The sequence below is a fragment of the Lolium rigidum genome, chromosome 3, assembly GCF_022539505.1.
Source record: "Lolium rigidum isolate FL_2022 chromosome 3, APGP_CSIRO_Lrig_0.1, whole genome shotgun sequence".
Classification (NCBI taxonomy): domain Eukaryota; kingdom Viridiplantae; phylum Streptophyta; class Magnoliopsida; order Poales; family Poaceae; genus Lolium; species Lolium rigidum.
Window position 1 is genome coordinate 261,511,074 of NC_061510.1, and position 13,277 is coordinate 261,524,350.

Sequence of the window (13,277 nt, forward strand, 5' to 3'; positions counted from 1 at the left end):
GTTCCATTGTTTACATAGAGTTAGGACCAAACATTAAACACGAACAATTCAGACTCATTCAAATATAGAACAAGCACCTATGGTCTTGATCATGTCAGTTGACTCCAATGCTTATTGATTATGATCAGTAGCCGATCGCTTGATGCGTGTCATCCAAGGCGCTGTAGTTCGGAGAGAGGTTCCCTGAAACTATCTTGAATGCGAAGGGTGGAATCACACATAATATTCATGTAGTTACCATAGCATCTGGCAATTTCTTTCAGCTTATTAGACTTCTCCTCATTTTTTTGATCATTTTCTTTCACCTGCTAGAGAAGAACTTCGCTCGCCTTCTTCTGTTTTTTCACCTCAGCATAGTTGAAGTCCTTCAGCCAGGTATCTGATTGCTTGGACTGCATCCGCATTTTGGACGCGCCATGGCGCACCGACCCCGCCTTTCCCATTGGTTAATTGAAAAGAAAGTGCATCATTTTATTTTACAGGGTACATAGAAGAAGTATCAACTAACAAAGAGAACCAAAAGAACACATAGTTCGTACATCAGGCGTGGTTTGAATATTTGAATGCAAGCATTTCATATTGTATAATGTAGATGATTAGCTCAACTAATGTTAATATTGACATAGGTTGTCCATTCCACGATACTATAATGTAGATGACTAACTCAACTATATTTAGCCGCATGAGGTATACCGACCATTTATCGATTAAAAAGGGTGGTCTACTGCATGAGTACCTAATCCACGAGTACAAAATTTCCAACATATAACAGATAGATGCTGCAAAACTATTTGCACACAACATGGTTTTTGGAGTTTTGGTGCTTCAGTTTTCTCGGAACTTTTGTTCTTAGAAGGAGAGCCTTTTTTCATAATAAATCAAATCACTGTGAAATCAATGTCAAGCATATAGCTGCACACGAATAGTGTCACAATATCAACCTAAAGTAGAGAACTAAAATATCCGACTCCATCTAAAACAAAAACTGCATGCGTCAATCCTTTCAATCCATATCATGTCGCAATGTACATCTTTACCTAACGCCTTCAGAGTCGATGGCTTGTGAAGTGTGCAGCTGCGCTTCAAGTCGTGGTGCATCGTAGCCGGGGACTTCTGCTCATGTCGAAACTCCACGCACAGCCGGGGACACCTGCCACAATCTTTTGAGTTCAATCCATATCTGCCATAGATTTAGATGTGCGCCTTGGCGCACGATCCCATGAACTTCGAACCGGTTTACAATTTATATAACAACATGAAAATCAGGTGAAAAATGATAATAAGGTTTTTAGATTTTCAAACAAAATCGATATGATAAAATTAGGATTCCCGTGTGCACATTGTTTGTCCGAGCACCACTATTAATTAAGATAAATGGAAGGTTGAAAGTTACAAAAGTTGCAGCATCGAGTAACAGCCGTCCGTGGAATGGGGACATTGTATATATCAAGTGTAGCATTAGTTATACTGGAAATACTTTTGTATACCCACGCATGGGTGTAGGTGTTTCCATCAAAACTAATACTACCTCTGTCCATAAATAGATGTCTTAGCTTTATCAAATTTTGGATGTATATAAACACTATTTAGTGTATAGATTCATCCAAATTTAAATAAATATAAGACATCTATGGAGGGAGTATCTATTTTACAAAAGAATCAACAAAAAACATGATGCTGCCTATTTTACAAAGGAACCAATAAGACGTCATAATGAAAACAAAAGAAATGCTCTATGTTTCAAAAATTATATATGAAGGAAAAATGAACTGATACTTGGAGCAGGTTCCTAGTTCTACACTCGAATGTAAATAAGCTCCTTGATTCTCCGACCACTGAATATGCAGACTGATACTTGCTACTTTACCCAACCTGCATTTCAATCATGGAACATATTAACTATTATAGTAAAAGACTATGTATTTCAGTCTCGAAGAAGGTATAATGTCCATTTCTTGTTGTCAATGATGAAGCTAATATTTACAAAATGTATAAATGAAATTGCAAGTAAGTAACTCCTTTGGCCTAACAACTACAGGGTCTTAAGCTCAAATTTGAAACAACATAGCAATGAAAGCCGATAAATCATTTTATTATACAAGTATAATAGGCTTATAAGAATGAGGGGAATTAACATTATCATGCAATTTTTTTTTAGTTCAAGGCGCTGAGCCAGGTCACTTGGCCGGGCTCAATATCTGCACCACTTTCGTGCATGGCCAAGCTAGCACCCTCGGTCTTGCCAAGATGCTCACTCTATTGAATATTCAATGCCTTGATATCCAAAACTAAACAAAAAAACAGTACAGAAATAAGAAATTTTGATTTTTTTTTCATAGAAGATTTTACATAGCATGTGAATGCAAAGCAGTCCCAGTACCTCCTGGGTTAACATAAGGCAAAAGTGCATTTTGAGATTTCTATTTCTGTCAGTTCAACCATATATTCAACATCCCAAAAAATTCTACAATCCAAATACATGATAAGGGCACGCCTTGACACACATTCCCCAACTTTTGCAATGATAAATCTATTATGAAAAAGAGGCAAGTGAAGAACACACATGACTCAGTAGTTCCAAAATGAAGTACAGAAACAATCAAGAGTGACAAAAACAACGATCTATTTTGGGGTGCGGCTTGGTGTGTGACCCTGTCTTCTAAACATAGGCAGTCAGCTCCAAGGCATTGAAACTACATACTACAGTCAGCTCCAAGGCACAGTCCAATCTCCTGCAGTAGGATCAACTTCCAGTCCACCACCAGATTGGAGCAGTTTCATAACCAATCTATTTGGCCGTGACCCACATTCCACACGACAGCTGAGCCTGCACACAGGGCGGCAACCATAGCAACCAGAAACGTTGTTTTCGTGGCATGGAAATGTTAATACAGAACAGCCCAGATTGTCGTAATCCATGCATTGCATAATCTGACATGCTCACAACTATCCATGAGCTATGCTGAAAGATGACTCGGAGCTTTGCTTTCAGGTAGTTGAGACAGCCACACAGGATACATAAGGCCCAGCACCTTTCAGCTATTGCTGGCTGGCATCAAACTCACGAGTTTTTCTCACTGCAGTTATTAAATACCAAGTGATGCTCATGACTTCCGAAAAAACAAGTGAACAAGTACATCTTCAGAATCAGCAAACACTGCAGTTGGAATAAAGGGCAAAAGTATTAGAGAGAAACACACGAGTGGCTTTAGAAGAGATAAATAAAGGCAGCTATTTTTCATTTAACTTGAACGCACCCTGTCATTAGCCTAAAAACCATCCAAAACTGCAAATCCACAATCTAAGCAACAGTTGTATCTACACCTGATATCAAACAAAATTAGTGGATTTAGACTAATGTGAAGTGGAAAATGACAAAAAGTTTTTCAGATAGATTTACCACGCACATATTAACAGCCAAATTCAAGCAGATCGATATAAAAACATGTTGCCTGAAAAAACATGTACACCGGGTTGGCATTTATCACTGCAGCAAACATATCTAACGAAGTAATCATTCCACATCAGTGACAACAAACAAGCTTTGTGAAAAACTTATATCTGGAAAATAATTCTTGTTAAGGTATTGCGAATGCATGAGGCCTATTAAGTGAGTGGTTTAGAATCTCTGAAACTTAACAAAGGATGAAATAAGCAGCGGCAGTTGGAATTAATAATCCGTAAGACCATGGAAAGACATGCAAGACAATAATTCTTGCTTATGCAATGTTCATCCACCAACCAATAGTCACCTATAATTCTACCACCTCCGGAAAACAGAGAATGACATCATTCTGAACCTAATTTCAAAGATGAGAAATGCCTAACTGTAGTAAAAAAAAAGTAAAGCAATAATTCAAGTGAAATAACTGCAATGAGATGATTCTAATAAGTAATACATAGCATAAGAGATCCATCAACAGTTCTAGTCGCATTTAGATCTGAAATACAAAATTATGCAAGAAAGGACATACTCTAAGAGTAACAAAGATGGAAGTTCAACCTTTAAATCTTTACCTTACAGATGAGGTCCATGTCAGAGCTGCGAGCAGATCCACTTGATTCTTCCCATGAACCTGCATTTCCATCTTTATTCTAATGCAATCAGATACAGAATCTGAAGTAGTAGGTAACTATGTCATAACTAAAGCGTGTTTTTTTTGCATCAGCGTAACAAAGTCTTTTGTTCAGTACCTGATGAATTTGTACCAGATGAAAAGAATAAACTGGGAGAATACAGATGCAAGCAAATGTATGCAGAGAAATAGAAAGATCTTAATATGCTCTATGGTTCAAACCATAAAGTGCAATCACTTGCATGGTCAAAGGAAAGGAGAACGGAACCAACAAGTACAACTATTTGTTAGAGAAATTAATTAATTTGAGAGTATGAAAGAAACAAAGTGCATGAAGCAAAATCAAAGGAAGACACCTTCTGCGGTGAACCAACATAGCGCTATTCTACATGACCTAGCTAGAATTTCTGATAATAAGAACTAAAAGAACACCACAGCTAAGTTCAAAATGTAAAAGGGAGGTATTGGAGACTGGGATTAGAAACAATAGGTCACATATATTTGTGTTCTGGTTGTGCAAAATGTAGGCTGACTGCATCTTGGAATTACAATAGAAGTAGGTATTTTATCGATTATACATGTCAAATGCATCGGTTGCGAGCTCCAAAACAATACCAACAAAAATCAATTAAGCAACAATACATTCAACAGAACAGTGCACAATACAACCATACTTTGGTGAGCAACTATATCAATGCTCATGTGAGTCAATCAATCAAGACTTAGAGCATACCAATCATAAAGTGATGATGCAATATCTTTTCCTCTCACAATTTTATTGAACAATATAACCAAACAGAGAGTTCTAGTAAAGAGCACACCAATCATAAAGAGAAGATGCACAGAGACGAACTGCATATGAATAAACATACACAAAAACTTCCCTAACCAAATGGGAACTATGTCCCACTGCATATATTGATGGATTGAGAAGGAAATCACCGGGAGCTCCAAATTCAATCATTTTCTAGATCAAACAATTGGTGCCACTAACCGAATGAATTCAGTCCTACAGATTCATGACCCATGAGAATAAAAACAAAAACCATTACTTTATCCCTAAATATGCAAGCCCTCCTCCTCAGGAGGGTTTAACTGTTTAAGTAAAATATCAAACCAAGACCATTACTTTATTTCTAATCAACGAATGTAAGAGAAAACTTGATTTTTCTGAAAAAAGTACAAATGCCTGAACATAGGTACGTGTTTCCAATTTTACTCTTGCAGCTCCTTCTTGCAAATAAGCACACAAATAAAAATCAACAAATGGGCATGAAAATGAATATAAAAGGGATATGAAAAGAATGGAACCATTAATAACTATGATACTATGCCTACCAATTAATATTACGAAAAATGGGGTAAGTAAATGAAAATAGAGGAGAACTGTTGAGTGAGGGGCTCACTTTCTGCTGCAAAAGGGGAAGACAAAAACTACTTACTGAACTGACCAAAGCGAGTCAACATAGGCCAAAGTTTGTACCTTCAAACAGAAAAACAACATGAGTAGATCATTAACATCAGGTGATTTCAAAGATGCCGCATATCTAAGATAATTAAACTACCAGTATGGTACCAGTTCATGCTACACATCATGTGTCCATGCAAAAACAGTGATGAAAACTGGAGCCCATCGATCAACTTCCTGTTTGATGTTGACATATTTAGTGGTTTAAGAACCTGCTCACGAAACGATATATATCTTACATACATATACTACTGCATATGACCAACGTGAAGATATGTAAGATATAATCAACAAAAATTATAGAAAATAATATTAGAGCATCTGACAAATAAGATGCCATGATTTGTACACGAGATGGTTTAGTTGTAAATCATTAGAGAAAATCACATTGTTTTTTGTAAAGCACATATGTATTTTAGAAACTTTAAAGGATAAAAGCTAGATTTGTTTCAGTCACAAATAAATAATAGAAGCATGGCATCGATATGATTGTTCTTTCTGTGGAAGGAGTAGCTGCAATAGGAATTAACAAATTTTAGAAACACCAATCAATGAAAAATATTAACTTCTTGCTGCCATGTGCTTGCACTCCCTGGACGTGGGCAACGGCGTGCAACAGTGCGTACACGTTGTTGTGGTCCTCTGACCACATGCCTTGGCAGAAACATATTTCATCATAAAGGCACCCGAGCGACACTTCAGCATGGAGTTGTGGTGTTTCTCCACGGTTGGGCGTCCTCACGTTTCTCTTTGGTGAATCCATGAAAAAGATACAGATTTAGCTTTAAATTAATCATTTTTATCAAAACTAATATCCACTAAGAGGGAACGTTAATCAAATGTAGCTGAACAAAACTGAACACCTCTAGAAATTGAGAAGAGAGATGCACCATGGCCATTGATGGCTGAGTTGCTTTCCCTTGTTGGTCACCCCTGTCCTTGCATGCCAACACCCTTCAAGAAGTGGGTGGAGTGATAATCTGATTCCAGAGCCGAAGATGAACAAATAAAAGGAGATCATAAATTTAACCTAGGTAATTGGACTGAAGCAAATCATGGATGGAGGAATTGCCTGCTGCTTCTCCCCTTACCTTGGACTGCAGCTGCAAGAGCTAGTACATAGAGTAATCTTAGTTATAGGGCCAACTTCCTAAAGGAAAGTATAGAAACCATATAGACAAAAGACCTTTGACATGTAAAAGTTTAATAGCTAGCCACTCCAGTACCTCAGTGTTCCTACCATTTAAAATTTAGAGAACCTCAAATCAAAACCCTGCCATCGTAACTAACATACTTTGCGTGATAATTCTGAAAAATAAACAGCACAACCTAGCTACAGAAGCATGTTAAGAAATAATAAATACGCCAAGACTTCACTATACAAACTGAGAAGCGGAAAATGTACATATAATGATTTATCACCTTGCTTTACTGCAATAGAAGATAATTGATTTGACACTGGCAGTGAAAGCAAGGAGGGCATATTCATGGATCTGATGTTCCAGATTTGTCAAATGAGGCATGAATTTTTCCAATACAAATCCATCAAATGGGGAAAACAAAAGAATAACTAACTTGGCTTGTCTAGTACGAATGCAGCTATGCATACCCGACAACTCTTGTACAGCCTTACCAAGAAAACAAATCTCATAGAAGAAATAGTAAGTGCCTGTAAAATAGAAGGCTCAGATCTTTTCCGTCTTAATATGAGCAGTATAATTTATAGTAGTAGCTAATTAGTATTGGAAGATTGCGACCTATGCAAAATTACGGGAAGCTCTATACAGGGTGCAGCCAATCGATTTCCTTGACCCAACAAAAAAATTCAGTCTTCTGAAATGGTCTACACTTATAGCTCACGAATTATATTCTGTAATAGAAATCCGTTCTCTTCGAAAACTGCAATAGTCTAGCAGATTAAAGTTGTGCTTCCACCATGAAAAGGAACTTCAAATATTTGACCATGATGTGATGCGAGGAAAAAGTCGGTACATTTTCAATGTTTCATGTCAGACAGTTTGCAAGGAAAAAAAGACGACTGCCATAACGAAACCTTACATAAAAGGAACAAAACCAAGAGCGGAACACGACAACAATTTGCGAAACAAACATGGAAAGCTGTAGCCAACATAAATATGAGCAAAAATGGTGCCCAATACCAATGGACCTCTCGAGACAAAGGAAAAAGAGATTTATGTAACGAAGCTGAAACCTTAACATTCTCTTGTAATCATCGATGCTTGGATTGTATCAATGGATCATGTCCTTGTGTGCAGCAAACCTTTCTTGAATATCTTGCTCACATGTAGAAAGCAACACAACATCATCTTCATGGTCCCGCATTTTGCGCAAGATGAGATCTATGGCACTAATGAATGAAGAAAGCTAAGAAGACAGATAATAAATGAATGATGCACCTCCTTGTTCTATAGAGATAAATAAAAATCCATGAGATAAATATGCATTAGAAACTTCATGATCTCCATCAATACACGGTATGGAAGCTAACACGCTGATCTTTTTATTGCTGAACTGGGAAAAGTTTAGAAGAATACAAATTACTCCACATAAACACCTACAGACCTGATTGTAGTTCCATCAAACACCTCATAGGCATAGATTAAATAGAATCTGCAGAAACAAAAAAAAGAAGTTACATGTATGAAATCAAAAGAGGGGAGGTGAGTAGACAGATCAGGAAGAAGGGAGGAGTTTGGGCACCTGCGAGCGGTGTATCGATTAGAACCAAGCTCAGCTCATCAGCAGCCCATGCTCATCTGTTCAGCACCTAGGAGCCAAAAGAGCAACTTAGCATCATCCCTAGGCCAGCAATGGAGAGGGGGCAGTAGGGGGGGAAGGGAGGGGCCTATGTTGGCCCTCGCTCATCTACCGGTCTCCCACGCCTTGCGCTTCCCCTTCCTCTCCAGGCAGCCGCCATCCGCACATCAATCCCCACTGCTGGACGGCCGTGCTATGGCCTGCTTCCTCCATCCCGGTGGTCCAAGTCCCTGGTGCTGCTGTTCCGACCTCCAACCTCCGCCCGGTCGCCGGCTGCCATTGGAAGAGGAGGCTCATGAGGGGATTGGAGGAGGAGGCGTGGAAGGGGATTGGGTGGAGCGGGTAAGGCCACAGGGAACGAGAGAGGAGGCGCGGAGCGGGGGCGCGGAGCGGAGGCGGCGGCTGGGAGCGGAGGAGGAAGGGGAGAGGGAGCGACGGGATTGGAGCTCGCAGCCACGCGCGACGGGAGAGTCTGGGCCGAGTGGGCTTTACAGGACCCGTGGATAAAAAGTGGGTCTGCGGGAGGGCCTCGCTGCCCTGGACGAACGGCCGGCTGAGATCGCGCCACATCAGCTCGATCGGACGGCCGAAAATCCAAACGTCTGTGAGAGCCCCATGGGGGTGCAGCAATCATACCGTGGGAAGCCATTTGATCTCAAAATAAAAGAAACATAGTATATCATCCTTTTAATGTTCATATGTTTTTTTTTGTCCGTAGCATTCAATCTTTAAATTTGAAATTTTCAAATAGAAATTTAGAGCGGAATCTAAATGTGTGTTCCCGAAACGACATGGAAATGAATCACCACACAAAGTAATAACAAAGCAGAAAATCTAACATACGAGAACGCAGCGATACCAACATGACTGATCGAACGATACCAGCATTGTCGAATACACAGTACAGTCCAGCATGATTCTTTCTAGCAAAGATCTTAAGATGCCAACTAACATAGAAGAGCTCACTCATCATCTGTCTACGGTAGAACGGGTAACCTGAGATCAACTTCTTAGTCGTCGAACAGGCTGAAGCCCATTCCCTCACCGTCAGATTCGCCATCGGATTCCTCTTTCTCCTCCTCTGGAGCAGCTGCAGCACCACCAGACGGCGCAGCAGCAGCTGGCGCGGCAGCGGCAAACTTGCTGGGGTCCTGTAATCCGACAGAATAAGAATTAGATTACCAAAGACAAGCATCCCCAAAAGTAGAACCCCATTACTTGTCCATAAGACACAATATAGTCTGGGCATTCAGTATGTGTATGAGGGCTAGAGATTCAATGCACATTTAATCTAGAGTACATGATCAGCTTTATCAAAAACGACCCTAATCCTTGCAAGGCTCAATTAACATTGAAGACAGAAGAACATTTTGAAAAGCAGCTAGCATCTTACGCATTTCAGCTATATATGTTTAGGGAAAACATAGACCCAACACGAGATTTACCTTGAGGTACTCCTTGATCTGATCAGCATGAGGGAAAGAGTAATCTGTCTCCACAGCAACAGCGAGCACGTTCTTGTACCCATTGAGGAACATGTGCGGTGCAGCAGCCATGGTTGGGTACGAGACTGCCAGGGACAGTGACGCAACCATGGAGACACCAGAAGCAAACTTCTCGATCAGGTCTTCGTCAGTGAGGTCAAGAACCTCAGGGCTGAACACCGACCCATCGTCATAGACATTGGTGATCACAAGACCATAGGAGAACGGGCGGATACCGAGCTTGGCAAGCAAGGCAGCCTCGGACGAGCCCACCTTGTCACCCTTCCTGATGAGGTCAACAGGGGCAATGATTTCCACAGTGCCCTTGTTGATCTTGGTGGGGATGTTAAGCACCTGAATGAAGAAAAAAAACCAGCACAGCAGGGGTGAGAACTCTTGTTTAACATTGAGTACACTGCCGAGTGTTGTCACCAATGGTTCTCTTTACCTGGAAGAAAGAAGTCTGGGAGGGATCCAAACCAGTGTTGCCTGGGGGAACCACCACATCAATAGGAGCAACCAGCCCAACACGAGCAGGGGCCCCAACCTATTGTATGACAGAAACAATGATCAGTGTCACTGGCATACCAGGTCACAAAGATAAAACATGGCTATACAATAAATATTCTAAATAGTTCTGTGGGGTACTTGAAAAAAAAAATGAAGTGTAAATGCAAAGACTAGAAACTTTCAATGTCATTTTCCAAAAATAGAGTAGACAGCAATTCATTAATTTCCAGTTATTTTCCAAACTCCCTGAAGTATTTATGTCTACTGCACAAGGTATTAATGTATAATGCAGCAGAGTTCACAATAAAAATTCAAAGCACAAATCCAATTTGAGATGCAAAATAATATTTACACTCTCCCATAGAGTATATCAGTATACTCCATGACGACATTCACACGAAATAGTACTACTGCATACAAATATAAGTAAAATTTCAGACAAATAAGCAACAACTGCAAAATATCCATATGTGTTACCGAACCGTCCTACTGAAGTATTTACCAAAAGTTGTATACTTCATGCAAGAACGCAAGATTGCAGCAAGATGCCAAACTAGTAAAATTGATTCAAAGATTTATCTTAAGCAAAAGAGTTATGATGTTATGCATTGCAACGCAGTAACCACTTGAGATCTCTAACCTCCTTCCATAATAACCACAGTAGTACAACTTAGAAGTTTGTCTGAACTCTGAAGCAACATGCATGAAATTCATGCAGAATAAATTTTCTGCCACAAATGATCTAGATCTGGAACCGCCTCCCATATATCTACAGTAACAATGCTTGTGCAATTTTGGAAGACTTATCTTGGAGAGAATTACTATTACAATCACAAACCCAGCATTACTTTCCATAAATAGTAATTGCACAATTAGCTCACTGCAACCAGACATCAATCAAGAAAACAAGGTTTTAATTATCCACACAGCAGTGCTCGTAATACAAACTCAAAGGACAAATCCATACAGTATATCTGTATGGTACATGGCAGCATGCAAGAGGAAATACTAATGCATACAAAATTATAAATACAAGTAAAAAATCAATACAAATAAGCACCAACCACCTTTAACTATTGTTTGAATGTTCCAAACATTAGATGATCAATGGAAATATTCTCAATAGCTCACACAACAGATCCCACAACTCTAAAATTCAGACAAATAAGAAGATGGATACTTTTTATTTTTTTGCAAATTATTAAGATGATGGATACTTTTGAGACGTAAGCTACAACACTAACATAGAAACTTCCATGCCATTCCCACAAATAAGAGTAGGCAATACTTCATTAATCTCCAATTACTATCTCCTCAACTCCATGATGTATTTACATCAACGGCCCGAGGTTTTAATAAATCAAATGCAGGAGCTTCCACAATACATATTATTCAAAGGAGAAAGATACGTTTGAGATTCACAGTAAATATCTTACATGTTCTCCTCTGTCTAATCGAAACCATTAGGCTAACAAAATCTTCACACTCTGCCCAGACAGTACATCAGTATACTCCATGATGATATGCAAACACGAAAAAAATACTAGTGCAGACAAATGTAGGTAAAATTTCAGACAGATAAGCACCAACAATACTAGGCTTGTGCTGCTTGCATTATCGAAGACACAAGTTGTATCCCAACAAATAATCTGTTTTACTACTGAAGCAGCGTCAATTTCATGCACCCAAGTGGCCTTCCCGTGATTAAAACAAGACACCAACAAACTAGTACAAAATGAACTGCAAATTTATCTGTAACAGAAGAACTCTGCCTGCAGAGCAACAACAAACAATTACCACTTCAGATCTCTAACCCATACCATAAACCACATTAGTACAGCTGAGAAGCTTTGCGTTGAGCAAAATCATCTAATTCATATACAGAGCAATTTTCCTCCCGCAAATGATATAGATCTGGAACCGCCACCCAAATAATCACAGCAGGATGCATCGTCGTCAATTTCATGCACCCAAGTAGCACGCTTTGTCTTGCACAGAATAGCTACTACATCCATGCAACCCCAATAATCGTTCCCGGAACAAGTAATTACTGAACTAGCGCACTGAAAGCAGACGAGTTGGCAGTAATGAAGAACAGGGGGAGTGGTGGAATAGCTAGCTCCTCACCTTGTACTTGGCGACCTCCTCGCGAACCTCCTTGAGGTCGGCCTTGGTGAAGATGAGGCCGACGTTTCCCTTCAACCAGCAGCAGCGGAAGCACCAAATTAGATGAGAAAACGATGAGGCAGCAGGCAGGATCTGGTGGTGGAGGGGGAGCGGGCTTACCTGGAGCAGTGGTATGATGGCCTTGATCTTGTCGTTGCCGGTGGCCTCGGCGTGCACCTTGATGCAGCGTCGGATGAGGGTGTTCTTCCCCATGAGCATCTCCGAGTCGCCGCGGATGCCCCTGCGGACGGCGGCGAGCTGGGTGGAGCCGACGTTGTCCACCTCGGCGATGAGCACCCTGGAGTACTCCTCGAGGAACTTGCACAGCTTCCGGTCGTACGCCTGCTTCTTCTCGGCCTTGGTCTGGGTCTTCCTGATCGCCATCGCCGCCGGGAACCCTAACCCTAGCCGGATCTGCGCGCGCTGGGTGGATGCGGGTGGCGAGAGGAGAAGGAGCTAGATAGCTTTTGCGGCAGCGCGGCGGAGCGGGAGGACGTCTATATAGGAGCGGAAGGACATGGGGGTTTGCGTGCGGCGTGCGTTGCGGGGGCATTCTCGTCAATGTATCGCCCATGCGCCTAGCGCCTTCTGGACTCTTCCATTGTACTATGGGATGGGCATGGGCTGTACTGTCAGCCGGCGCGATGATAGACATTTGGGCCAGCCCATGAGCAAGCGCAGCGTTTGGCAGACGCGAGTGTAGGAGCCCAACATTTTCTCCAGCGTTTGGAACCAATGTGGGGCCCACTAGCCAGAATGGAGGACAGAGATTTGGTGCACGTGGATACCAGTGAT

At 40.8% G+C, this 13,277-nt stretch overlaps 1 protein-coding gene and 3 long non-coding RNA genes across 13 annotated transcripts; all 4 read right to left on the bottom strand.

The window, feature by feature from the left end:
* Positions 1 to 2,388: 2,388 nt before the first annotated feature.
* On the bottom strand, positions 2,389 to 5,475 carry LOC124703381. Of its 5 annotated transcripts, XR_007003094.1 has the most exons (4): positions 4,018 to 5,475; positions 3,408 to 3,452; positions 3,258 to 3,324; positions 2,389 to 3,157 (listed from the first exon to the last, which is right to left on the bottom strand). It is a non-coding gene; the product is annotated as an uncharacterized LOC124703381 (long non-coding RNA). The 5 variants fall into 5 exon arrangements; XR_007003091.1 differs by lacking the exon at positions 3,408 to 3,452; XR_007003093.1 differs by having other exon boundaries at positions 3,258 to 3,452.
* Positions 5,476 to 5,534: 59 nt separating this feature from the next.
* LOC124703380 lies at positions 5,535 to 7,866 on the bottom strand. Of its 6 annotated transcripts, none has more exons than XR_007003086.1 (4): positions 6,575 to 7,703; positions 6,111 to 6,498; positions 5,653 to 5,756; positions 5,535 to 5,559 (listed from the first exon to the last, which is right to left on the bottom strand). It is a non-coding gene; the product is annotated as an uncharacterized LOC124703380 (long non-coding RNA). The 6 variants fall into 6 exon arrangements; XR_007003090.1 differs by adding an exon at positions 7,757 to 7,866 and having other exon boundaries at positions 5,541 to 5,756; positions 6,575 to 6,780; XR_007003089.1 differs by having other exon boundaries at positions 5,541 to 5,756; positions 6,575 to 6,656; positions 6,731 to 7,703.
* A 260-nt stretch (positions 7,867 to 8,126) lies between these two features.
* LOC124703383 lies at positions 8,127 to 8,698 on the bottom strand. The gene is made up of 3 exons (XR_007003096.1): positions 8,435 to 8,698; positions 8,266 to 8,332; positions 8,127 to 8,175 (listed from the first exon to the last, which is right to left on the bottom strand). It is a non-coding gene; the product is annotated as an uncharacterized LOC124703383 (long non-coding RNA).
* Positions 8,699 to 9,332: 634 nt separating this feature from the next.
* Positions 9,333 to 12,866, bottom strand: LOC124699404 (60S acidic ribosomal protein P0-like). Its single transcript, XM_047231714.1, has 5 exons — positions 12,603 to 12,866; positions 12,444 to 12,512; positions 10,255 to 10,353; positions 9,768 to 10,160; positions 9,333 to 9,473 (listed from the first exon to the last, which is right to left on the bottom strand). Exons 1-5 carry the CDS (start codon positions 12,864 to 12,866, stop codon positions 9,333 to 9,335), a joined length of 966 nt encoding a protein of 321 aa, XP_047087670.1.
* Between the last annotated feature and the right edge of the window lie 411 nt (positions 12,867 to 13,277).